Source organism: Petromyzon marinus, chromosome 40 (assembly GCF_048934315.1).
Source record: "Petromyzon marinus isolate PM22_M1 ecotype Great Lakes invasive population chromosome 40, UKy_Petmar_22M1.pri1.0, whole genome shotgun sequence".
Taxonomy (NCBI): Eukaryota; Metazoa; Chordata; class Hyperoartia; order Petromyzontiformes; family Petromyzontidae; genus Petromyzon; species Petromyzon marinus.
In genome coordinates, this window is record NC_133706.1 from 1,463,196 (window position 1) to 1,488,815 (window position 25,620).

General features: G+C 46.0%; 2 protein-coding genes across 4 annotated transcripts in view; both read right to left on the reverse strand.

The window, feature by feature from the left end:
• LOC103091749 (CMP-N-acetylneuraminate-poly-alpha-2,8-sialyltransferase) overlaps positions 1-11,345 on the reverse strand; it is a 42,759-nt gene extending 31,414 nt beyond the window's left edge. The window contains exon 1 of the mRNA XM_032968699.2: positions 10,752-11,345. Within this exon, the coding sequence (XP_032824590.1) occupies positions 10,752-10,894 (143 nt within the window). The 5' untranslated portion in view covers positions 10,895-11,345. The remainder of the gene's footprint in view (positions 1-10,751) is intronic.
• A 4,482-nt stretch (positions 11,346-15,827) lies between these two features.
• Positions 15,828-25,620, reverse strand: part of SLCO3A1 (solute carrier organic anion transporter family member 3A1) — a 100,623-nt gene continuing 90,830 nt past the window's right edge. For all 3 annotated transcript variants that reach the window (XM_076073005.1, XM_076073006.1, XM_076073007.1), the window contains one exon: positions 15,828-25,155. In XM_076073005.1, coding sequence (XP_075929120.1) covers positions 24,644-25,155 — 512 coding nt within the window. In that variant the 3' untranslated portion in view covers positions 15,828-24,643. The remainder of the gene's footprint in view (positions 25,156-25,620) is intronic.

A 25,620-nucleotide genomic window follows, 5' to 3' on the forward strand; every position in this document is an offset into this window, starting at 1 on the left:
CCCAACACCTGTGGTTTTTTCATCACACCCAACAAACGAAGCAGCAGCAAGCCATGGTTAATTGCTATACAAAGGTTTGAATCTTGCTTTAAAACTTAAAATGCTAAAATCAGACTGTCTGATTGCACTGGCTTCTAGTAATGGTAATGACCGCCTTTATCAATTCTACGAGCATAAACCTGAGAGTAATGTAGGGTTCTCTGAAAGTCGAAGTTTTCCAAACACGCGAATTATTTTATTTTATAAGGCTTTGATTTGGGTGGCAGGCTGTTTTAACATTTTTCTTTCTCATTCCCAGAGGAGCTGGAAAATGTGATCACTGGAAGTGAGAGAATGGACATGCCAGGGGGGTTGTTGTGTCTCTGTGGTGGGTTAAAAGTTACTGGCAATGTGCATGTCACATATTGACAGGGTTGTAATAATAAACACTATATTTTTGCAATGGGCTGGTGAACTGTGATGTATGTGTAGGGGTGTTGTGGGAAGGTAACACAGTGGGAAGGTGACACACAGCCACACCTTGGTGGCTACAACCACGTCCGCTATAGCCCCCCCCCCTCAGTGGTGTATGGGTATAAAGGGCGGGGGAGCCAGAGAGCTCGGGGCAGTGTGTTGGGGCCAAGAATGAAGAACCAGTGAAGAAGGAAGGCCGGCTAGATAGACCCTGGGACTTCCCTGACCGCTGTCCTTTTAAGGGCCGGCAGGGTAAGCCGGTGGTGCGGCCCCAGAACCTCAGAGCCAGAGCCCTTTTAAGGGTCGGTCTGGTTGGTGGGGTGCCGTGATCTGTGCTTGACCAGGGCCAGATCAGATAGCCTCATCTAGCGCCTGTAGCTGGAGGAACTTGGAGCACAGGAATTAGGCTAGATAGCCTAGGGGGTGTCCCAGCGTGTATACGGGTGAAGGGGCCGTTACCCCTTCCAGTGTAACCCTTGTTAAGTTAAATAAACAGTGCTGCCTCTACTCCACCGTCTCCGTCTCGCGTGAACCCACTACATATGTCATGAGACTCACAGGTGTTAAAGATACATATTCAAAACCAAATGCAGCTCGTAGCATTAATAATAATACCTAATTAACAAACCCACTAGGCGGAGTACTGAATATGCACAATAGTTTTCACTTTGCATTTGTAGTGGGCTCAAACTGACTCGCAGACTTGGAGGCAACACATTTATTAGGACCAACACACATTAACACAAAGGGGTAACTGCCCCTTCACCAGATAACAACCTATGGTGGTGGTCCACCAGGCTAACTACACTAATTACACTTGGAGTAGCGACAATGGACGGGACCTCAGCTTGGGTCCAGGTCCACGTGTTGACGACTCTTCTTGGACATCGGACGTGGAACGTCAATTTTTCAGGATGACAACAGCAGCCGGTGCCGCTCAGGGCTCCGGGTTATAACCTGTGTGGCAGGGCTCGCTCCGCCCCTAGCCACGTCCACATCCTCCAAACCTCGAGAAGGATCTTCATCTGGACACGTAATCACCCCAGTCCCCCTTCTGGGTTCCCCGGGTAGATATCTCCGGTCACGTGTCCTCCAGGTTCAACCAGAGTGCCATAGTCCCCTTGTAACCCCGTACCGTGCCCGGCACTCTCGCCCTCTATCCTGTAGGGGCTGGCATTGCACGCAGAGCGTGGTGCCATCTGTCACTGTCAGTCAGTGTTCACTAGGGCCCGTACTGCATCCACATTCAAGTGGTGTCAGCGATGTCAATACATTGCGTGCCGTGCTTTTCCACAGGCCGGCTTCACACAGTAGCATCCAACGATGTCACTACACATTAATAAAAAAACCAAAACCTCTTCACATTTTCCAAGCAGAATCCCACATAACCTGACACAAAACAATAATTAGTGAATGGCTAGTGGACAGTTTCATGGCACATTATGTCGATTCCACTTCGTTATTTATAAGCAATGTAAGCTAAAAGAAGATTACATAGGCTGTCGAGTTATCCAAAAAACTTTTCAAGATATGGTCAAGCACACCATTATAGTTAATGTGACGTAATTACCATATCCTTCAACACATTCATAAAATTCTGATATTATCCAGTGCAAGTGGAGAAAAATTCACTGAGTTGTCACTTTAAAAAGACATGTAATGTATTTTTCCTTGTTTAATCCAAATTTTGCTATTTTTGTTATGCCACGATTCAGAACTCAATAAGCAGTGCATTCACCCCATGATAGAGAACAATTCAAAGGAGGTATTGCAAGACTTCTTCTGAAATCTATTCAAGTACCCTCTTATGTACATTGGAGGGCAGAACTTTCCAAACCCAATCTGTTACAGACAGAAATGTCCGTCATAAACATGTGTCATTTTAATTCTGAGCTGAAATTTAGCCAAATAAGGTACAATAAAAATGTTTTCTTGTACAGCCATTGGTGAATCCAGGTTAACCATGGGCGGCTCCAGGATGTCAGCGGTACCAGCTCAGCGCTCTGACCCGAGCTACTCAGTCACCTTAATCAAGGAGTTATCACTTACCAGACACTACATGGTCAATTCAGAATAACCCACCTGCAGAGCAGCCCTTGCTTGTATTTAAATGGGCAAATTAGATGAATTCAAATTAATTTTAAATATGAGCTGGGACAAAAATAAGTTGAACTTAAGCTCCTGGGAATCTAGTAAAGTGGGCCATCCTCCACATTATGTATATTATTATAGTCACATTATACAGAGATAACTGCATTCACGATTGAAATCAGTAATAATCCCCAAAATCTACTGGGACGGTTTTCTACGTAACTCAGAATTATAATAAACTTAGTCATTTAAAATGCAACTTCAAATTTAAGCTTTTCCAAATTATCGGTCTCAGTTCAAGTGTTAAAAAATACCATGGAATTGTTTAAGCATGAGGACATTAAATATAAGTCTTAACTGGATGAGTATTTGCCATTTCACAATGAATATAGAATGCAGGTTAATGATGTGACTGCATTGGACATGTTATTCCTGATGAGATCATTGCCTGAACAGAAAATACTGTCATTTGTTCTAAAAATAATAATTTTGTTTCTTAGGTAATATACTCCCGATTAATTCCACTGCAGCTATAGCTAAGTTACCATTGCCTGAGAGAAGCTGCTGATTAGATTCCTATTTGATTAATATTTTCACACACTATTGCCTTTGTGCAATTGATCCCAGATTCGTTAAAACTAACAAATTATCACGTGTAAACCTCCACTGTTGCCAGGAAAATAACATCCACGTACAATGTTGTTCATTTTACTTGTGCGTCCCAATTTAATATTTTATCAATGCCAATTGAATTGTACAGTTGTTTTTTGCCGACTTTGCAAAGTGTATGTGGAATGTGGCTATGACTTGGACATACAACGAAACAAAGATGTATTTTATCTACTTCAACACACAATAAATAAGCAATTAGGAATCAACACATAAGGGTGACTTGCGTTGAGCATAAATATACATCCGTTGAGCATAAACATGCATCGCAGCATGCATGCGGTCGCTGTGGTTGCTGAGGATCGTTGTTCTCTTAAAGCAACGGTTTCACGGGCTTTTAGCTCCTAATTGCCCAGTTCAGGTGGTCACACAATTAGCCACCACATAACCACAAGCATCCTCGCACGATAATGGATGTATGTATATGCATATGGAACAATAGTACTCGACATTAAAATACAACACTAGTTTAATAAAAGGGCAGGACTAAAATAAACTGATGTGCCTGCAAGTAAAACAATGCAGTTGTCCACATACATTCCTCTGAGTAAATTCAAACCAAATGAAAAGCATACACTCACATTACCGTTTCACAAATTAGACCAGATGACCACTCACTTGAAGACAGAATAATACCAGCAAAACACTTCCCCATACGACTCTACAAATGCTCCAATAGATAATTATGTTAACAATGGGCGATCCAATCTATTTCCTTTGAAACAGTGTGCAGTTCAATTCTTGAATAACTTGCCAATATTGTAAGTGCAAATAATATGAAGACTAGTAAGGCTTAATTTATGCACAAGAACAAAGAAAATGGGTCACACTAAATGTTTCAGGGTACAAAACCCACATGGCCAATTGATATGTAACTTGCGTTGTGATTTTCTGCTACAGCCCACCAGCTTGGGTTGGACCCCTGTGAACGAGCACTTCAGAGCTCCTCAGGTTCTTCCAGCTTAAATACAATGTCCATGTTTATATATTTGAGAATCGTGCCCAGAGGGATGAGTTATTAAATTCAACTGCATTAGAAACCTATTGCTTGGTAGCGGGAGGCCATCCCTTCTAACGTGAGTGCACTGAAATGTATTTTATTTGAAATCATGATTCGAGGATGAGGGGATAGGAATCGATCGAAATAACAGGAGGGTGGGCATTCTAGCATGTCTGACAGAATTATAGATTCGCATTCACCTCTCCCATGTAAAAGTTTGCTTTGAGAAAACAAAAGAAACACTATTGTATCAATGCACTCCACTACTATGGCGCTCAACGCCATCCTTTTCATCTTTTAATGAGTTTCAAGCCTGCAGAGCTATAACTTTTACGAAACTCTCAGGGTGCATCTGCTGTGCTCTGAACACACTTTCAATTTGTTTAATCACTCCACTGCAAGCTAACTGTGAAGAGATATTTGCAATGCTTGCTGAACACACCTAAATATGCATCACATAAACACCACCTGGGAATTCCTAAATCATTTGCCATTTTCTTCTTTGGTTCTTTCGGTAAAGTCACGTAGAATGAGAATAAAATAATACATTGATAAAATAAAATAACACAATAAAATTCTCACGACGTTTCGGCCACAACACAAGCGGCCTTCATCAGGTGAAGGGACGAGACTGTCTGGAGGACAGCGCTGGAGCGAACGTTTGCCATTATTAATATTTGATAGGTGTACAGTGGCTGTGCATATGGCAAGGTTGACTCCACAAGTCACAGATTTTCAATCGATGTCGATACACTTTGTGTTCACCAGTCCATTCTCAGCCGCAAAGGTTGTTTGTCAATAATATAAAAGTATTGTACATGTTTTTTCTTTGTATTCAGAAAAGACTCACTGAACCTCGTGACTTCTTTTCAGAAGAGCCCTGCATTGGGATGTTTGGCAAATTCATTACAAGGAGTGGGAAGAAATGGGACAATAATAAATTAAAAACATGCCTAAGAAGGGAATAATGTCAAAGGGTCATGAACCGACGAGCTGTAATGCAATCTCATGTGTGAAACCTTACACTCACACAGGCTACTATGAAAGACTGCGTAATTCTTCTGCAACACTGCTACTATGATTGTTAGCGACAAAAACACATTTTAGCAGCCTCTAATTTTATGCAAAGTACAATGTACTTTACATTAAAACCATCTGAACTCATGGGGGTACAATTGTCGTCGCATAAAATGGGTCACTACGTAGCATAGCGCTGGTTGCTGACAGAGAAGGGGATCTGCAGTTGCAGCAGCCCTGACTAACAGCAGGCCCCGTGACAAGCCGGAGAGAGAGGGATGTAAGGGAAAGGTTACAGAGGGGGCACGGGAGAGAAGCCCGGGAACCCGCTAGTAGGTTCTGGAAAGGGGGCATGGCTGGGGCGGAGCGAGGCCACGCTGGGAGGATAAAAGGGGACCCCGAGCAAAGGCCTGGGGCTGTCGCCGTGAGTGTGATCCCCTCGTCGTGCTGCTGGAGTTTTCACCGCCGTCTACGTCTTCACCTGCTCGGCGTCGTCAGCCAGGCATTCTGCCAGCTGCCCTGACTGGGAGCTGTAGTTACTTTGTTGACTGAGAAGGCTGTTAATAAATAAGGGTGCCTCCTACTTCTAGTGTCTCCGAGTGAGTCACTCCACAATCATGCCAAAAGACAGATGGGCATGTAGCTCGATGCGTCCCTCCTGGTAAGCAGTGTAAGGGCTTAATATAGGCACTCACTCCAGATAGCTGCCTCAATACTGTTTTAGGGTTGCCAGGGAAATCTTTGTTTGAATGCACACGTGCATGTGCCAGGCATGATGTATGTGCTTACTTCATAATTTCTGCATACTGCAATGTGTGCATTCTTCATACTGCCATTCGCACTGCAGCAACTCATTTAAACTATTAAATTTCCCAAAGTCGATTATTTCCTATCACATCTTAATAGGACCATAAAAGTGACATTTTGGGTCTATTAACAGCAAGGCCGTAGCCATGGAGTCAACATTGGGGCGGACCAAATCTTCCAGGCAGTCTAGGGGTCCCCACAGAAAAAAATAAATTTGAAAACTAATTTCCTGCCTAAAATATTTAAAAATTCACTAACACATAGGATGGACTTTTATTTACAATCATGTCTAATAGTGCATTGTATTACATTGCTCTGTTTTTTTCTTTTTTTACCTTTTCTTGTTTCATTGTATGTAATGGCAGAGATTAGGGAATAATAAAGTACAACTATAATCACAATCATATAAGCAGAAATCTATGTATTGTTATATGAAGACAAGTCCAGATATTGTGGCCAAAGTTTAGCAAATTGTTGTTTTTATTAACATACATAGCAATTTAAAAAAAATGTTTATAGCAATATATGGGGGGGGACATTTTGAGCATATTTAAATATTGGGGGGGGGTGTGTCCCCCCCCAATATATATTATAATTACGGCCTTGATTAACAGCCTTTGTTTAGATTGTGTAAATGTACTGTATTACAGACTGGTTGTTTCCACCGGCCACCCACAACCCACCATGTACCGCGTGATGTGTGCCGACTCACACAGCCTCTTGTAACAATAACAAAACATCTCAACACATTCGTCATTAGAGAGGCCAGAGAGATACATCCATGCTACTGTGAACTCTTTCGCCTCTCTATGTTCTGTCAATAAGCGTCATTGTCCAAAATGTCACCTGTTATATACTTCTTTTCAAGGCAGTGGAATTGACAATGTGCCGAGTTTTTTTGTGCGTGTGCACCACTGCCAACGCAAGCGTCATCAAAATGCTTTGTCTAACAAAATAGTAGTTCATATTCTTAGCTCTTTCGGTAAAGTCACGTTGAAGGGAAACAATAAAATATATAAAACAATAAACATTCTCACGACGTTTCGACCTGCATAAATGTATTTATTTGTTTTATATATTTTATTATTTTATTGTTTCCCTTCAACGTGACTTTACCGAAAGAACTAAGAATATGAATTACTGCAGTCACAAAAGCTTTAAATCAAAATTTAGTCCATCTATGTTCTAAAAAGAGGAGGGGGGAGACGAAAAATTAATGTATGCTGTCTGAAAGCCACTGTAAGCGTGAACAATCAATTAAGACCTGAAATGGTGTATCAAATCTTTCCAATGATTGCTAAGCCAGAATCCATATTCTCGGTTGAAATTGTCTCTGTGCTTGTATACGTGGATAGCCTCATGAACGAATCTCTCATGGTAGCCAGATGGCTTACAAAGAACCTCTGTCTTGGAAAAGTCAATGTCATATGAGCCTACTGAACTATAACAATGATCTGCCATGGCCGAGGTGTTGGTCCTACCGTGTTTAAGGTCTGCTTTGTGTTCACGAATGCGGTCCGAGACATGGCGTTTGGTTTCTCCAATGTAACTACTACCACAGAGGCAACTCAGTTTGTAGACACCAGGGTATTGTATGTCCGGAATCACATCTTTTACAGACGGAACCAGATCACGAATTTTATGTAATGTGTTGAAACGGACCTGGATCTTGTGTTTATTCCAGATTTTGGAGATCTTTTTTGTGAACCCCGCAATGTAGGGTAAAGTGATGGTTTTGAAAGGCTCCTCAAGAGGGTCCTTCTTCATGGTTTGAGTGATAGCTTTGCGGATTGTATAGTCGGAGTAACCATTAGCATTAAAAGCTTGGTGTACGTGCTTGAGTTCACTGCCTATGTGTTCCTGGTCGGATATGCATTGGGGTCTATGATACAATTTTTCGTCTCCCCCCTCCTCTTTTCAGAACATAGATGGACTAGTCCTTCTAAATAAACTGTCAAATCGCTGCGCGTGGCGCTGACGTTTTTTATAAATAAATACACCGTTAAAAAATAAATAAATTTATGCAAACCGACACACCTGATGACGACCGTTTGTGTTATGGTCGAAACGTCGTGAGAATTGTTATTGTTTTATATATATTTTATTATTTTATTGTTTCCCTTCAACGTGACTTTACCGAAAGAGCTAAGAATATGAATTACTGCAGTCACGAAAGCTTTAAATAAAAAATAGTAGTTGTTGGCTTTACACAAAGAATTATTTGTTCTTGAAGTGTGCAACTGTGCACGTTTTAATTCCACCATTTGTTCTACCCTCTTCTGTACCTACTCGATCTGTTTATTCTTTGTCTGGTAAAACCTGCAGTAAAAAAATAAATAGCAGTACTTTAAGCCACAGGGACCCCAGCATGTTTCACACCCACGCCACTGTCATGCTGTTGGGTATGGCATTTCATAATAGATGCGAGGAGCAAAAAATGTATGAGCTATATACAGTAATACATACATTAGGTGTGCCGTGTCAGTGTAAATGCAACACTTAAGCAGAATGTTTTTTTATTGTACATTTCATGCAAATTAAGCAGCATCAGTAAGGTAAAAAAATTCAGAAAATGCCTCAAAAACTGAGCTTAAGGCAGGGTGGGAGTGCTTCATCAGTGGACAAAATTGCTCAAGTATATTAAAGATCATATTCGTGTGAAATAATTAGTTGCTGCAGTTTTATCAATGGAGAATAAAGCATTGCATATTTATCTATGCATATGAGTCCCTTTCGTATCTTAAGCATATATAATGCCGTGTTATGGCAGCCTATTAAACTATTAATTACTCTCACACGGAGCTAACCCAATTTCCACATGTCTGCCACCTGGGTTCCAGTCTACCCCATACCCAGTGGCCCATTTCCCAAGATGCCTGTCCCCTTTGTTCTATCGTTTGAATTCGCTCTTCAGCGATTCATCTCCACAATCACATCAGCCATGCCTATGACCAACTCACAAGGCATGTGCCAGACACGAGTGTAACAGAACCCATTGTTGTACCCTACTACGCTCCCACGTCTATGATCCCCAACTTCCACAACCCTCACTGACTACCTTGGTTAAGTCGTCTCAATCAACACCCACTAACCACATGGCGAAAATAAATCCTCATTCATCAATGGATTGACAAATGAGCTGAACATGTTAAATGTATAGCAGATACATATTGTACATTTGATCCACGTGGCCAATGGATGATTATATGAGCTCCAATAAAGCAAGCATATAACCTGAAAGAAGCTGTCTCTCTGTATACTTTAATGACGTTTAAAATCGTATTTTCCTCACCTTTACGCAACGGATGGATTTGTATTTCCTTCAGCACGGTAATTACTTTACTGCATTAAGTGCTTTTATCTGTTGACTTTATGACGACAAAGTACTAATTGCTATGGGATGCTGCTGTTTTGGGTAGCGGTACACAAATTACATAAAATAACACATTCGTCAATAATACTGTGTTGTGGTCTTCAAAGGAATCTTCTGTATCCTAGGGTTCGTTTCAGGCAATGGCCCTTCTTCAAAGCACATGTACGAAACTTCACAAACGTTGCGTTTAACGCTTAAACGTGGCGATGATTGAATGCAATGGACAACTCTACACATGAATAAAATACAATACGTCAACGATTCATAGCACTCCATACAATAACGAGCTGGCTGAGGGGGAGACATGGAATGCGTTTTAACTTTCCAGCCAACACATTTGTCAAGTTTCCCGCATTCGCCAAAGACGATTGCTAGTTTTGGACGTGTAAATTAAAATAATGTATACATTACGTGATAATACATGGAGTATGTTTAGCTGCTGGCTGGCGACGAATCAATCTTACGCAGAGTCATCCTCTGACAATGTTAAGTTTAAGTTACGTTCAAAGTTCGGATAAATTAAGAGAATCCCCCTCACTTTCATTCCGGTTGTGTGTAAAGTTAAGAGAATTCAGATAATTGCAGAATCCCCGTTCGTTACATTGAAAGTTACGAAGCGCATAATGGGAAACGTCCTCACAGTTTACGATTAAACTTAGGATAAATTGAGGATTATTTCCTCACTCATGATTCGTTACGTTTTAGCGTTAAGCGAATGGTAAGATTTATTGAAGTAAATCCTGTCACTCACATTTCGTCACGTCTACGACTTTGCGATAATTAGAATTCCCTCACTCGCATGGCGTTATGTTTAAAGTTAAGGGAAATCTCCCTTAATATTTAACGTCAGAGAAGTGCAGAGACCCATCACTCACACCGTTACATTTCAAGTTAAAGAAACAAATCTCCTGAACATCAACGATTAAACCCAAGACCAATTTTAAGATAATGTCGTTACGTTTAAAGTTAAGATAAATCTCAGTTAATATTCAAATTCAGAGAATCGAAGAGACCCAATGACACATTTGAGGCGATCTGTCTGGAGATTTGTCAACAATCAAACCCAAGACAAATTTTAAGATGATTCCCTCACTCACATGTCGTTACGTTTAAAGTTAAGATAAATCTGAGTAAATATTTAACTTCAGAGAATCCAATATACCCAATCACACATTTCAGGAGATTCGTCAAACGCTCAAACCCCAAGACAAATTTTAAGAAAATCCTCTCACTCAACACGTCATTACGTTTCAATATTAAAAAAAAACAAAAAATCTCCTCAGCGTTAACTTAAGAGCATTTAATGTAGAGGTGTAAGAGGCGGCGAGCCCCGCCACTGACCTGTCGGCGGCCGCCCTGGTCCCCTGGCCCCCCCGGCGCCTCGCGCCGCCCGCTCCGCCCGGGTCCCTGGCGAGCAGCAGCAGCCCCAGCAGCGAGACGGCGCACGCCGTCAGCAGATTCGTCCGCATGCGCATGGCGAACATTCATCTCCAACCGCGCGAGAAGACAACTTAAGGACTATTATTTGTATTCTTCGTTTAACGCAACGTTCAGAAAGTCTCTCGGCTCATCCATTGTTGTGAATAACGGGTACCTACGGCGTTCGCGCCCCGCTATTGTGTGTGTGGTTTTTTCTTGCGTTTGCTATTTTTATTTAGGCATGCCGCGCGAGCTACAACAACGCAGTCAGTGGTCGCAGGCAAAGGCTTGCACCGAGCAAATGACTTCCTCGACGTTTGCACAACGCGTCGTCAGCTTCTCGTGATGCTGGTGTGGGATTCTGCTGCTGCTGCCGAGGTTCTTTGTACTCGGCGGTTTGCATAGCCAACGCGCGTGAGAGCGCGGGAAAAAAAGGCGGGAACGGAGGAGCTCGGCCGGCTCGCGCGCGCGCGCGTGCAACGCTCGCGCCGGGTGCTATAACCGGCGCGCGCGCGCGCGGGCACGAGAGGGCGGGGGGAGTTGGACGCGGTGGGGGGCGGGCAAGCCGGGAGGGGAGGGGTCTCCGCGATTTTTGTTCGCAGCTGATTGGTTCGCCTGCAGGCGGTGGGCGGGGGAACTTATGCAAATGAGAGTATGAGGCGACGCAACCAGCTGTGGCCGAGGGTCTCGGACACGTGCACGCCGCGCGCTGCATGAAGCGGTCCCCTTTGTCAATTCGTCGATGCCTAAAATTCAATGAAGGCGTTGACGCTAATCTGTTACAACTTTGAGAGGTTTTTTTTGCTGGACGTTTGACGTTTTGTTCCTTAGAACTCATAGGTGCTTTTTAAAGGTTATTTTTAATTATCCACTGCTGGATGACGGCCTCTCCCCCCCCCCCCATGCAAGTGCATGTCATGATGGTCAATGTGACCATACTTCACCACGTTGGTCAGTGCGAGTTGGTGGAGGCGGCCAGCAGAGACGTGGGGGCACAGATAGAGTTCAATAGATGTCGCTGTACTGCCCTCTGCTGACCACTACGTTTTCCCGCAAACCTACACCAACCTATTCTTGGTTCTTCCGGTAAAGTCACGTAGAAGGGAAACAATAAAATAATAAAAATATAAAACAATACTATTCTCACGACGTTTCGACTGCAACACAAGCCATCATCATCAGGTGTGAAAACCACAGCAAGAAAATTTGAAAAAAAGTGGCAGTGACTTTACCGAAAGAACCAAGAATATGAATCCCTGCAGTCACGAAAGCTTTAAATCGAAATCTACACCAACCTGTTTTGTATGGTGGCCCATCCAACAACTAGCCAGGGTCAACTCTACTTAGCGTCCTAAATCTGAGTGGCGGGTGTTTTGGTGACAGGCAGAACCATGGACATTGACAGAGGAAGGAAACTGCGTCTGAAAGTTACGGAGAAGCACGCATGCCTGATTACTGATCGCATACACTGAGGAGACAGAAAATACTGACTAAGTTGTGGAACAGACGACTCAAACGAGAAACCTGTTTTGACTCGCCAAAAGTGGTGCTTGCGGGGCAAGACGTCGTGACTTGAAGAAGGACTGACGTTCCGATGGACGAGGCTGTTCACATCACGCCCGTGAGGGTCGACCACAGGTGTGGAGATGGAGCCACGACACCAGCTCGCGCGCCGGAGTGAGATGGCATTGTTGGTGGTCGCACGGGATGGCAATGGCCTGGGGGAGGCCTTCGTCCAAGTAACTCTCTGACCCTACTGGAACATCTGTGAAAAAAAGAGCTTTATAGCTCTTCGGATTCCTGCAGTGTAAATACCGATCGTGAAACTGGCGTGGCCACGCGTGCCCGTGGGGTTAGCACCGCCCCCGGCGTGCGCCCCGGGGTGTGTCGCGCGGCGACGCCTTGCCACGAGGTCGGCGTCAACGCGAGCCGCCAGTGCCTCCTCGCGGCGAAATTAGCCATCGCGGTCCTTCGGGGGGACAGTGTCGTTTGTTCGCAGTTTGAGGACAAGCGGAGATCCTTAGCGACAACAAAAAACACAAGCAGACAATACGCCTTCCTGTCCATAGTTGTGTCCTCCACAGAGAAGACAAGTGTTTTTTGAGCACGTGCCATCAGCCACACGAGCCTTCTGGGGGTGATTTTTGCTCGGTTTAATACGGTAATATGATGGCAGCTGGGACGTTTAAATACTATCCTAATGTGGTGAGATAATGATGGAAAGCAGCGTACATTGTCCGTTTATTTATGTTATTTATATTCTCAACAGGGGCACAAATGATCGCGCGCGTGTTCAGGAGATACATGAAAGGACAGTTAACATGACCGTGATGGTTATTTTGTAACATTCACTAACTTTAGGATTAATTCATTCACCTTTAAAAATGCAGCCGTAAGTGTGGAGTGGTGGCGCAGTGGTTAGCGCAGTGCCCTATGAACCCAGGCACATGAGTTGTGTTCATGACCGTGGTGAACATCACTGGTAAGTAAACTCACACGGACCAGCATTGGTAAAAAAAAACCCGCGTGACTGAGAGGCTGGGATGAGGCCTTCATCAAGCAGTGGATGACCAAGTCTGCAAACTTTTACCGATATACATTTTCAAGTACTGTATTTTACCTGGGACTTGTGTGTACAGACATACAGTGAGGGAAAAAAGTATTTGATCCCCTGCTGATTTTGTACGTGTGCCCACTGACAAAGAAATGATCAGTCTATAATTTTAATGGTAGGTTTATTTGAACAGTGAGAGACAGAATAACAACAGCAAAATCCAGAAAAACGCATGTCAAAAATGTTATAAATCGATTTGCATTTTAATGAGGGAAATAAGTATTTGACCCCTCTGCAAAACATCACTTAGTACTTGGTGGCAAAACCCTTGTTGGCAATCACAGAGGTCAGACGTTTCTTGTAGTTGGCCACCAAGTTTGCACACATGTCAGGAGGGATTTTGTCGCACTCCTCTTTGCAGATATTCTCCAAGTCATTAAGGTTTCGAGGCTGACGTTTGGCAACTCTAACCTTCAGCTCCCTCCACAGCTTTTCTATGGGATTAAGGTCTGGAGACTGGCTAGGCCACTCTAGGACCTTAATGTGCTTCTTCTTGAGTCACACCTTTCCTCCTCCAAACACGGCGAGTTGAGTTGATGCCAAAGAGCTCCATTTTGGTCTCATCTGACCACAACACTTTCACCCAGTTGTCCTCTGAATCATTCAGATGTTCATTGGCAAACTTCAGACGGGCATGTATATGTGCTTTCTTGAGCAGGGGGACCTTGCGGGCGCTGCAGGATTTCAGTCCTTCACGGCGTAGTGTGTTACCAATTGTTTTCTTGGTGACTATGGTCCCAGCTGCCTTGAGATCATTGACAAGATCCTCCCGTGTAGTTCTGGGTTGATTCCTCACCGTTCTCATGATCATTGCAACTCCACGAGGTGAGATCTTGCATGGAGCCCCAGGCCGAGGGAGATTGACAGTTCTTTTGTGTTTCTTCCATTTGCGAATAATCGCACCAACTGTTGTCACCTTCTCACCAAGCTGCTTGGAAATGGTCTTGTAGCCCATTCCAGCCTTGTGTAGGTCTACAATCTTGTCTCTGACATCCTTGGAGAGCTCTTTGGTCTTGGCCATGGTGGAGAGTTTGGAATCTGATTGATTGATTGCTTCTGTGGGCAGGTGTCTTTTATACAGATAACAAGCTGAGATTAGGAGCACTCCCTTTAAGAGTGTGCTCCTAATCTCAGCTCGTTACCTGTATAAAAGACACCTGGGAGCCAGAAATCTTTCTGATTGAGAGGGGGTCAAATACTTATTTCCCTCATTAAAATGCAAATCAATTTATAACATCTTTGACATGCGTTTTTCTTGATTTTTTGTTGTTATTCTGTTTCTCACTGTTCAAATAAACCTACCATTAAAATTATAGACTGATCATTTATTTGTCAGTGGGCAAACGTACAAAATCAGCAGGGGATCCAATACTTTTTTCCCTCACTGTACAGGTGTGAGTGTCTCCAAGGTGCCCAGTGCGAGTTGGAAGCCACCGCATAGAAGAATATGAAGGAGGATAAAGCAAAGACTTTGTGACTTTCGCACATTCTCTTGGGGGTGCCGCTGTGGTTGCAACCACGTGTTTAAACGCGCCGCAGTGACGCCATTGGAGTGTTCCTGAAATTCGCTACGAGATCGATTTATTTGCATTGACGACGCATCGAGTCGCGTTTGACGGGCCTGGACACACAGCCTCGGTCGAGTTTCTTCCGCCTTCACCAAGCACTGCCTTGCAACAGAAGCAGGGAATAAGAAGCAGAGATGGCAAGCGAACGAGTTTGATAGTGGCGGTGGGAGGGGGCGAGGTGACCTCCCCCCCACCCCCGATGCCCCGAAAATCGGCATTTTAGTGATATTCAGCAGAGAAGGTGCGTTTCATGTTTTTTTTCACTACAATTAAATTAATGTAGGGCGTGATGAATGTTTTTTTTTACTAACACGTAGTTGGGTTTCGCGACAAATACGATTATGCATATTTTTTTTTTTAACCAGAACGCGTAAGTAAAAAAAATGTGTGTCGTAAAACCCTCCTCCACGCTTGGTCATCACGTGACGACTTCATGAGTTGGCTGTGTGACGTGGAGCAGCGTGCACGACGCGTCACGTTCTACTCACGCGCTCTGACCCCACAATTCAATGATGAATCCCTATTTTAAACTTGTGGGACTGCCAACCCCAAGCTCTCCCCTCCCCCCTCCTTTGTAACGGTTCTAGGTCCACCTCTGGACCGTAGGCAATGTGGCCGTCTTGCGGACGAGGTGTGAGACCCCACACGGTTGACGAGGGTGGATGAGCTCGGGGGTGGATGGATAGTGTCCCTTGAATTAAAAAAAACCCTCGCGAGCAGAAACGAGGGATTTGCTGTACGTCAGAGACGCCACTCTCCTTGTTCGGTCGATGTAACACCGCGGTTCACGAACAAAAACGATCGCAAAGCCATTGGTTTGAAAAAGGCACGTTTATACAACACTAAAAATGGGACACATCAACTCAGGGCCACACAGAAAGAGGAGAGGGAGGCCGGGGGGGCATGGATGTCGAACGAAATAAAACCGCATTTCTGCGCGGATCAGAACTGGAGTCACAGTCTGGGAGTACGTCCTCGGGATTATCTCCCCCGCCACGGCATTTCCATAATTTGAAGTCAACTCGAGTTCTTCACCCGCTGGCCTGTACTTGCACTTGAAAGGAGTTCAACACACACATACATTTCCAACTATCAGAATTCGTACCGAGTCGAAAATAGCACGACCAAGCATGTCAGCAACAAGAATGTTGTAGGCAGCTGGAACATTTAATGGTATGCATTTAAAGTCATCAATGTGGTCGTGGCATTTGACTCACAAGTATTTCCGATCAAGTCTCGCTCGGAATTATTTCCGGAAAAGGTCTCGCCGTTGAGTAACTCGGAACACTCGTGGAAAATTCCACCAAACTTCTCCTTTGACTCTAGTTCAGGCCAATTCGCTTGGTGCTCGAGCCCAAGCGACTTGGCCTGCCCACAGAAACCGAGGCACGATTAGAGGGGCTTTAAGGGGCCCACAACCAATGCCAGCTCCAAGCACGCGTGCACAGAGAGCACAGGCTACTTCGCCCAGCACCCGAGGTCTCCGTGCACAAGTTGGCAGGTGGGGGGTTTCACTCTTTGACGACGTGACAATGACCTCCAGGATTTAACAGAAATACCCCACGGATTTAACAAATAAAAATCCCAATACAGTACCTGCGTTCATGCTCAACCCCACGAAAGTGAATGACCTCATCTACACTGCCTGGCCACCGTTTAGGCTTTACAAGGCCAAAGATATACAGGCGGTGGTTTTTTAATGGTCCTGTCATAGGCATATATATGTGGAAAACATGATGACCAGGCTGCGATTCAAACCATGTACAAAATGGTTTGGAATTCCAATCATGAAAAAAGATGTTGCTTAACCAACCCTTGCTCGAACTGAAAGGCAAAATCCAGAAAAAATAAATAGCTCACCACATTCGTCACCAGAAATAATAAATAGCTCACCACATTCATCACCAGCAGTGCCTCGTAACGGAAACACACTGTACATATTAGGGTATCAGTTTGGGAAATGAGTTCAAATATTTGCATTTCTGTTGGTAATATTTTCTGACCAGTTCGTTTTCGCTCATTCCATCACTGCAGCATAAACATCAGACTGGAGTCATTGCACTGCTCTAAGGGCAAACTAATGCATCTCAAGTAGTGCATCTCAAAGCAGTGTGTTAAGAGGAAATGTAAGTCATGCATCTTTAATTCACCACTGCACATTCGGCTCCACCTGATTTATACAACTCAGCTGTCGCCCAGAGAATGTCACACAGGAGTGGAAAGGCAACCTGACGTCAGATACATGATACAAAACCTCTCTTGGTAAAGATGCACACTGCACTTATCATTCCATGGGCCAGGACTGCCTTGCGAGGTGAGATGGAAGAGGTATAGCAAGGCCTGGTGGCACATGCCCTGTGATGCAGCATTTGTGGAGGGTAAGGGTTGGTGGATCAGGTGGGATTTCTGAAATTCCCAAACCCACTGGACTACGAGGCACGGTCGGTGATGGCAGTACACCGAATGGGTTGTGACCCAGTCTGTGTGTGCGTTTTGAACGTTATCCTCTCATATGCATGAGTTGTCTTCAGGTCATCTGGATTCATCTCTAATGTAGGAAGAATAAAAAAAACACTCTTTAATGGAAATGGACAATCGTCCCAATGTAGGACTCTCCTGGACGTGAGCCTTGAGATTCAGAAAATCCTTGCTGTTCAATTAAATGACGTAATAATCGGTGTGTTAAATAATTGTACACGTGATCATTAAATTTGTTTGGCTGTGTCAGGTGGTGTAGGGTCCAAAAACACGAATTTGGCCAAGGCCATTACGTGGCCCGCCCCAAAAATCAATAATCATTCTTAATATTTGCTGCAAAAACCTAGGTGTTAGGCAAACATCGTAAATATTCCAATAGATAAACCACTGCCCCATGCAACAAACACTGCGACAGCTCCCATCTCCTGGACCTGAGCGACCTCTGCTCAGCACTAATTACCAAGCAAGCCCCACGTGCACGATGTGCACTCGTACATTGGTTGAGTGTGCGAGACGGTAACACCGAAGCTATGCTGTTACATGCGCACTGGCCCGGCCGGGGAGCCGAGGCAGCGTCATTGCCGGACGTGTCCCGGGGTGCATGCGTGTCCTGCGCGCTGCAAATGAGACAAAAAAAAAACATCATCCAGGATGCGCTCCTCACGAGAATGCCGGTGCTATCCAAATGCCTCTCCAGCCCACTTTGAGTGCACATTTATTGTCAAGGACAGGGTGAGCTAAAATTAGATTTTGTGCAACGACAATGATGGATTATTAAATATTTTTGGTCTTAAAAAAAGAAAGAATCGCTATGCTAAATTTGTAAGCGAATAAAATATTGATGCAAGTGAAAATTGCTTGGCATTTATTCGCGACCCAACCATGATTTAAAACGGGATACATTTTCCCAAGAAACTCTTTGTTGTGTTATCGAAATGAAGCATTTTCTACTGAGCTAGAGCAACCGTGGGTCTTTAATTGTTTTATTGGGTATCATTCCTACACACACGCACATATGCAATGCTACATCAAGACCTCAAACATTATTTATTACTTACATGACTTCATAATGTAATATTATGAATTAGATTTTGTGCCGGATGCAAATGGAAATTTGGCACTACATATCCATGAACGTGAATGTTATGAAGCCATGTGTATTATACGCAGTCTAAATGTGCCACCTGTTTCCGCCCCAAAATAATATTTAGTAACAGGAACACATTTTTTGCAAGACACAACACAATATGATCTTCAAGTTTTATATACTGTATATACGTTACATCATATTTACAACAACAAAAAACACATTCGGATATACAGCGGGTTTTATAATTCTTTGTTCAAACTACAGGCTGTAAGTTTTACCAACTCGTTTGTTTGTTAATGGCCGTGTATAAAAATAATCCTCGGCAGAATTCTGGGATCTGAAACGAAGGTGAAGATGCAGCGTTGGCTTGCGATTCATGATGAAGATAATAACAACAAACATGTTCTCTGAGAAAGCTCCATGGTTACGAAAAAATAAAAGTGTGACATTTAAAACACATCCCTCTTTGCAGTACACAAGTAAAAATAGATTCTTACAAGCGATCAGTCGCTCTCCGTTATTGTTACTTTGAAATTAAATTCACTTAATGTACAAACCTGTGTGCTGGACACATAAACCACCTATAAAAATACTCACTTTTTTTGGCTACACAGCAACTTTTATTCGTTTTTTTTCAAGTGGTATAGGAATGTGTTTTAAAATCGATGCAGATTTCACTCAGCCTTAACTGTTTGCAACTCCACAATTTGCAGAAACATTAAGATCTGACAATCGTACTGGAATAATCATACTGACGGAGGGTGTCCTATATGTAAAGACTGGACCCTGCCACAGGAATGTGGAATTTGGAGCCGCCAACGTAAACTGAGCACCACCCAGATTCCCTTCTTGACGAATGTTCAACTTCTCGAGAGATCTTTCGCGAATTCTCCATCGTGAAAACCACGGGGGGTCAAAATCGCCAGGCCACACAGAGCTCTGCTCCTGCATGACGGCAATCTGGCACTATATGTGTACGGTTTTTTTTTCCCATCGCTCATCTCGACAATCTTAGAAGAATGTTGGCTCACAAAACGAACGAGGAGAGATTTTGAAGAAAAGCCGACCCGCGCGGGCCCTGCTATGTGGAGCGTAGCGTTGCATGCGACGGAAAACGTTGCCACTCTTGAGAAAGGGAGACGACGCATGGCGACGACTGAAAGCCTTGACAAGGGGCTTTGCGGGGTCCAATGGAGATTTCTTTTTGTTACAATTTTATTTTACCAGGTAAGGCCCCCATACTGAACTGCCACGTGGCTATTTTTGAGAAGCGGCCTGGCTATCACGAATGATAGCTCAGCGAAGTGGCTTAGCAACGCGTGCAAATGTATCGAAGCCAAACATTCTAAATGCGTGATGTTCATTCTAAATGTGGGGAGAAAAAAATGCACGCGACCACGGGGAGAACACGCAAACTCCGAATATGCAGCAGGCGTCAGGGTCAGGATCGAACCCACGACCTCCTGTATACCAGGCGAGGGAGTTAACATCTCGCCACTGTGGAGCCCCATTTAGTCGGATGGAGAAAAATGGTTAATGGTCTAAGTTCAAGAGCAGGTTAGGGAGGAGAGAAGCCTCAGAACGATGCAGAAAATAAATATGCGGTTGGGACACAAGCTCAGAGGTGCGCACTTCACGAAGAGTGGTCTGGAAAAAAAAAGATGCTGGTAAATCGGCGAGAGCCAGGAGAATAAAGATGAGCTTCATAGCTTGAAAGGCCACCGCCTTCCTGCTCTACGCCACCACGTGGCCCCGCCTGCGCTGCCTCCACTCCAGCGGCGCCAACGGAGCGGCCAAGTCGCAGGCGGACAATGATGGAGGGGGGAGTTTGAGCCGAGGACCCGCAGAAATAACGATGCCCTCTAGTGTAGCGTAAAGGAATTGTTTTTAATTATAACTTGCACCGCACATTTTGCTTTGCTTTAAAGATTGTTTCATGTTGAAATCAACAGAGTGCCCGGGGAAAACCTACGGATAGGTGGACAACACTGTCAGAAACCTCCTAGCGGGGGGGGGGGGGGGGGTGCATAATCTCATCATCAAAGTCTAAACGCACGTTTCTAAATCTACTGCTAACACCGGGTGGATTTTTAAAAATTCATTCTCCACATCTCTGCGATCCATAAACAACACCGCAGAACCACCCGCACCCAGCACATTCAGGAATTGGCCAATGCTGCGTGCTATATTTACCTCTTTTTTCCATTGGCACATCTGACCCGAGCCAGCCCGGAACCCTCATGGTACGGTTGGATTTTCCACTGGCTGCCCAGCCCAGCCGGAACCAAAACGTGGTACGCTGGCTTCACAAGAAGACATCTGGATCTGGCTCGGGGCCAAGCAAGGCACGTGATGTCATCACACTTGAAGATGCTCGACAAACTAGGGTCCAGCGAGACAGAGCGAGTCGGAAGCCAGAAGATGCGTCTGAGTTTCTTGACTGTGTATGTGTGCGATCGAGTATGTGTGATTGTGTATGTGTGTGATTGTGTATGTGTGATTGTGTATGTGTGTGATTGTGTATGTTTGCGATCGAGTATGTGTGATTGTGTATGTGTGTGATCGTGTACGTGTGTGATCGTGTACGTGTGTGATTGTGTACGTGTGTGATTGTGTACGTGTGTGATTGTGTACGTGTGTGATTGTGTATGTGTGTGCTTGTGTATGTGTGTGATTGTGTATGTGTGTGATTGTGTATGTGTGTGATTGTGTATGTGTGTGATCGTGTATGTGTGTGCTCGTGTATGTGTGTGATTGTGTATGTGTGATTGTGTACGTGATTGTGTATGTGTGATTGTGTATGTGTGTGATCGTGTATGTGTGATCGTGTATGTGTGTGAGTGTGATTGTGTACGTGTGTGATTGTGTACGTGTGTGATTGTGTATGTGTGTGATTGTGTATGTGTGTGATCGTGCATGTGTGTGATCGTGTATGTGTGTGATTGTGTATGTGTGATTGTGTATGTGTGTGATTGTGTATGCGTGGGATTGTGTATGCGTGTGATTGTGTATGTGTGTGATCGTGTATGTGTGTGATCGTGTATGTGTGATCGTGTATGTGTGATCGTGTATGTGTGTGATTGTGTACGTGTGTGATTGTGTACGTGTGTGATTGTGTACGTGTGTGATTGTGTACGTGTGTGATCGTGTATGTGTGAAAGTGTATGTGTGATCGTGTATGTGTGATTGTGTATGTGTGTGATTGTGTATGTGTGTGGTTGTGTATGTGTGTGATTGTGTATGTGTGTGATTGTGTATGTGTGTGATTGTGTATGTGTGTGATTGTGTATGTGTGATTGTGTATGTGTGATTGTGTATGTGTGATTGTGTATGTGTGATTGTGTATGTGTGTGATTGTGTATGCGTGTGATTATGTATGCGTGCGATTGTGTATGTGTGTGATTGTGTATGTGTGTGATTGTGTATGTGTGATTGTGTATGTGTGATTGTGTATGTGTGTGATTGTGTATGTGTGATTGTGTATGTGTGTGATTGTGTATGTGTGATCGTGTATGTGTGATCGTGTATGTGTGATCGTGTATGTGTGTGATTGTGTACGTGTGTGATTGTGTACGTGTGTGATTGTGTACGTGTGTGATTGTGTACGTGTGTGATTGTGTACGTGTGTGATTGTGTACGTGTGTGATTGTGTATGTGTGATTGTGTACGTGTGTGATTGTGTATGTGTGTGATTGTGTATGTGTGTGATTGTGTACGTGTGTGATTGTGTACATGTGTGATTGTGTATGTGTGTGATTGTGTACGTGTGTGATCGTATACGTGTGTGATCCTGTATGTGTGTGATTGTGTATGTGTGATTGTGTATGTGTGTGATTGTGTACGTGTGTGATTGTGTATGTGTGTGATTGTGTATGTGTGTGATTGTGTACGTGTGTGATTGTGTATGTGTGTGATTGTGTATGTGTGTGATTGTGTACGTGTGTGATCGTGTACGTGTGTGATCGTGTATGTGTGTGATTGTGTATGTGTATGTGTGATTGTGTATGTGTGTGATTGTGTGTGATTGTGTATGTGTGTGATTGTGTATGTGTGTGATTGTGTATGTCTGCGTATGTGGAGAGCGGCAGTGCAGTGGTTGGCGCGCTGCGCTACGAACCCGGCGACTCGAGTTTGCTTGCCGCTCATGGCCAACACCGGTGACAATTATCTGAACCGGTCCCGATCCTCCCCTAGGTCGACTCAGACTAAAATTAGTACCTGGTGCGGTGTGTGAACATCGCTACTCGGGAGACAAAGGCAGCCGGGCGTGGTGTTGGCCACCCACCCCCTCGTGTGCCGTGCCGGCCTTCATAGGTGCTACTCGCTAACAGCACTTGCCCCAACAGTCTGTTGAGGCTACACGGGAGATATTTGTCTTATCTGCGTGTGTGGTGTGTGCGCATGAGCGTGTAGCCACCACGTCATCTGCGTGTGACGTCAGCGGCACGGCTCGGCTTCTGCGGTGGACAAAAAAGATAACCGGCGACTCCCGCTAACCGGTGACTCGGGAGTCATCGGCTATCGCTGGGCCGTGTCGGCACGGCCCCCGGCTCGAAACGGATGTGCCAAGTGGAAAAACAGAGAGGTACTTCTTTCTTTCGTTTTATAGGACCCCAAGCTGTGACAATTCTAACGAACGTCTCACGCTTGCTGCAACCGATGGTGCAGCTGGCAATACTGCCTTCCGTTGTTTTCTCCGTAGCACGCGTGCGCACGCACACGTACGTACGCACGCACGCACACGTACGTACGCACGCACGCACGCGCATGCATGCAGACGCACGCGCGCTGGTGTGGCACAACCGCGCGCCAAGACAACAACAAAAACGCGTGCGCGCCACCACATTTTTGCGACGGCAGAGGTGGCGACGCACGGGTTTAAACGCAAAGGGGAAAACAGTGTGGGCATCGTGATCAAGAGTCTGAGCTTGAGTCGCTGTCAAGTCGTGGCCACGCACTTGCGGTTGTGACCACAAACACAAGGCACCCAATGTTCGAAAGTAAGTACCGATGAACACAACGGCGATGTCGGCGTTGTAACATGTAGACCCATCTCGCCACTGCGAACCGCGATGGATGATGGTGTTTTTGGCTTGGGGTACTCACAATAGTGATGACTATCTCGGTAATGACACAGACACCTATGTACACGTTTTCGAGAATCAAATAAAAATCATTCATTTAGCTGCATTTCAGTATATTATATCTTCAGCACTTTATACAGGAATTCTGTTTTCCTTTTTGCGAAAGTCACTTTTAAAAAAATATTTGAAAGTGCTTTTTCAGTAGAAATGTATTATCGCATAGCGATATAAATCAGCATTGTCACATGTCCGGTGCTGTGCAAGTGTTGTGCGATATTTGGTGTTTGTGTGCATTTATTTTCGTTTAACAATTTTGCGTTCTTACACCATTTATGCGCTTTCACACGTGCCGGGGAGAGGGACACTCAGCGGCACTGCCACGCTCTCTCCCCGCCGTCACGCGCTCAAACGCTTCCCCAACCTCCCGCTCGCACGCAATTTCACACGTCCCCAATGCCCGTTCAACCCCGCGCGTCGTCACCACACCGTCTCCGTCTGTGAGGCACTGTGAGGCGCACCGGGGTGACGCCGTCGCGGTCGCTCCCCCGAAACAACCGCAGCAGTCCGTGCCCCCCCCCCCACCGCCCCCCTCCCCCCAATGCCGCCCGGCGCCTTCCGTGGACAAGGCCGTCGAGGCCGGAGGGCGGCCTCGACGGCTGATCCAGCGCTCGAGCGATCGCGCGCTCGCCAACGCTACCGATTCGCAGGGCTCGGCTGCCAAGTCAGACCCTTTGACACGCGCACGCCGAGTTTGCGGAGCCAATCGTGTCGCTTTTCTTTCCCCCTTTTAAAATCGCCGTGCGGTGAAAAGGATTTGGAGGGCGGCAGCCCACCGCTTGGGATCGGGAGGGTCGGCCCGCGCGCGACGGGGCATCGGCACCTTCGCGACGAGCGTGGCGGGACGGCAGCGCCGGCGGGGCTCTCCGGAGAGGCGCCCCTCGGATTGGCGAACCGCGGGGTCCGTCGCGCCGGCCCCGAGCCTACAGCACGGTCTCCATGTTCTCGCAGAGCTCGCGATCGTCCAGGCTGTAGACGAACTTTGCCCTCAGCCCGCCGGGCCTCCCACCCGCCGACAGAGGGGACGCCGGCCCGGCCGCCCGGCCCCGTTCAGCCGCTCCGTCGCCCGGACCGGACGGGCTGAACGCGGCCGCGCCCGGCACCGGCGCCGCGGCCGCCGCGGCCGCCGCGGCCGCCGCAGCCGCCGCGGCCGCCGCCGCCGACCTGGCCGCTCCGTTGGCGCCGCCGGAGTGGAGGTAGCGCGCCGGCGAGCAGCGCAGGCAGGCCCACGTGGCGGCGTAGAGCAGGAAGGCGGTGGCCTTGAGCGCCACGGCCAGGATGACGTAGATTCGGCGGTAGGACTCGCTGTCGTAGAGGGCGCAGGCGCCGCGGCTGCCCTTGGCGAGGATGGCGCCCGTGCGCGAGCACGGCTCGGACCATTGCACGCACGTCATGTCGATGGCGATGCCGAAGATGAGCGGCGGCGGAATGAACCCTGGGCGGAGGAGGCGGGAGGACGGCGGTGAGAGTCGTCGATTTTGCCGTTAATTAGCCGATTTATTTTTCTGCCGCACAGGGGTCCGCGGGCGTGCTGTGGTAACTTTCCGGCGAGTTTCGGAGAGACCCACCACGAAGTTCAACAAAATGTTTTCGGCGTAGACCCAAAAACGCGGCGGAGGAGAACAAAGCTCTTGGATTTTTTTTGCTCCGATATTGAAGACCGATCGTGACGCGAACCATGCGCCGTCGGGTTCTGAATACTCGCGGTCGACGGCGCACACCGCCGCCCTCGAAGGCGACGACGTGGAACCGCTTAACTCGGCCTCTTTATCCCGACGAGCCAAGGGTGGTGGGGGCGTGCGCCGAGAAGGCGTCGAGCAGCAGCCGCCTTCCGGCGTCAATCCCTAAGGGGCCCTCCCGCTAAAGTCTCCCCCGGGCGCTGTCGCATTCCCAAGTCTCG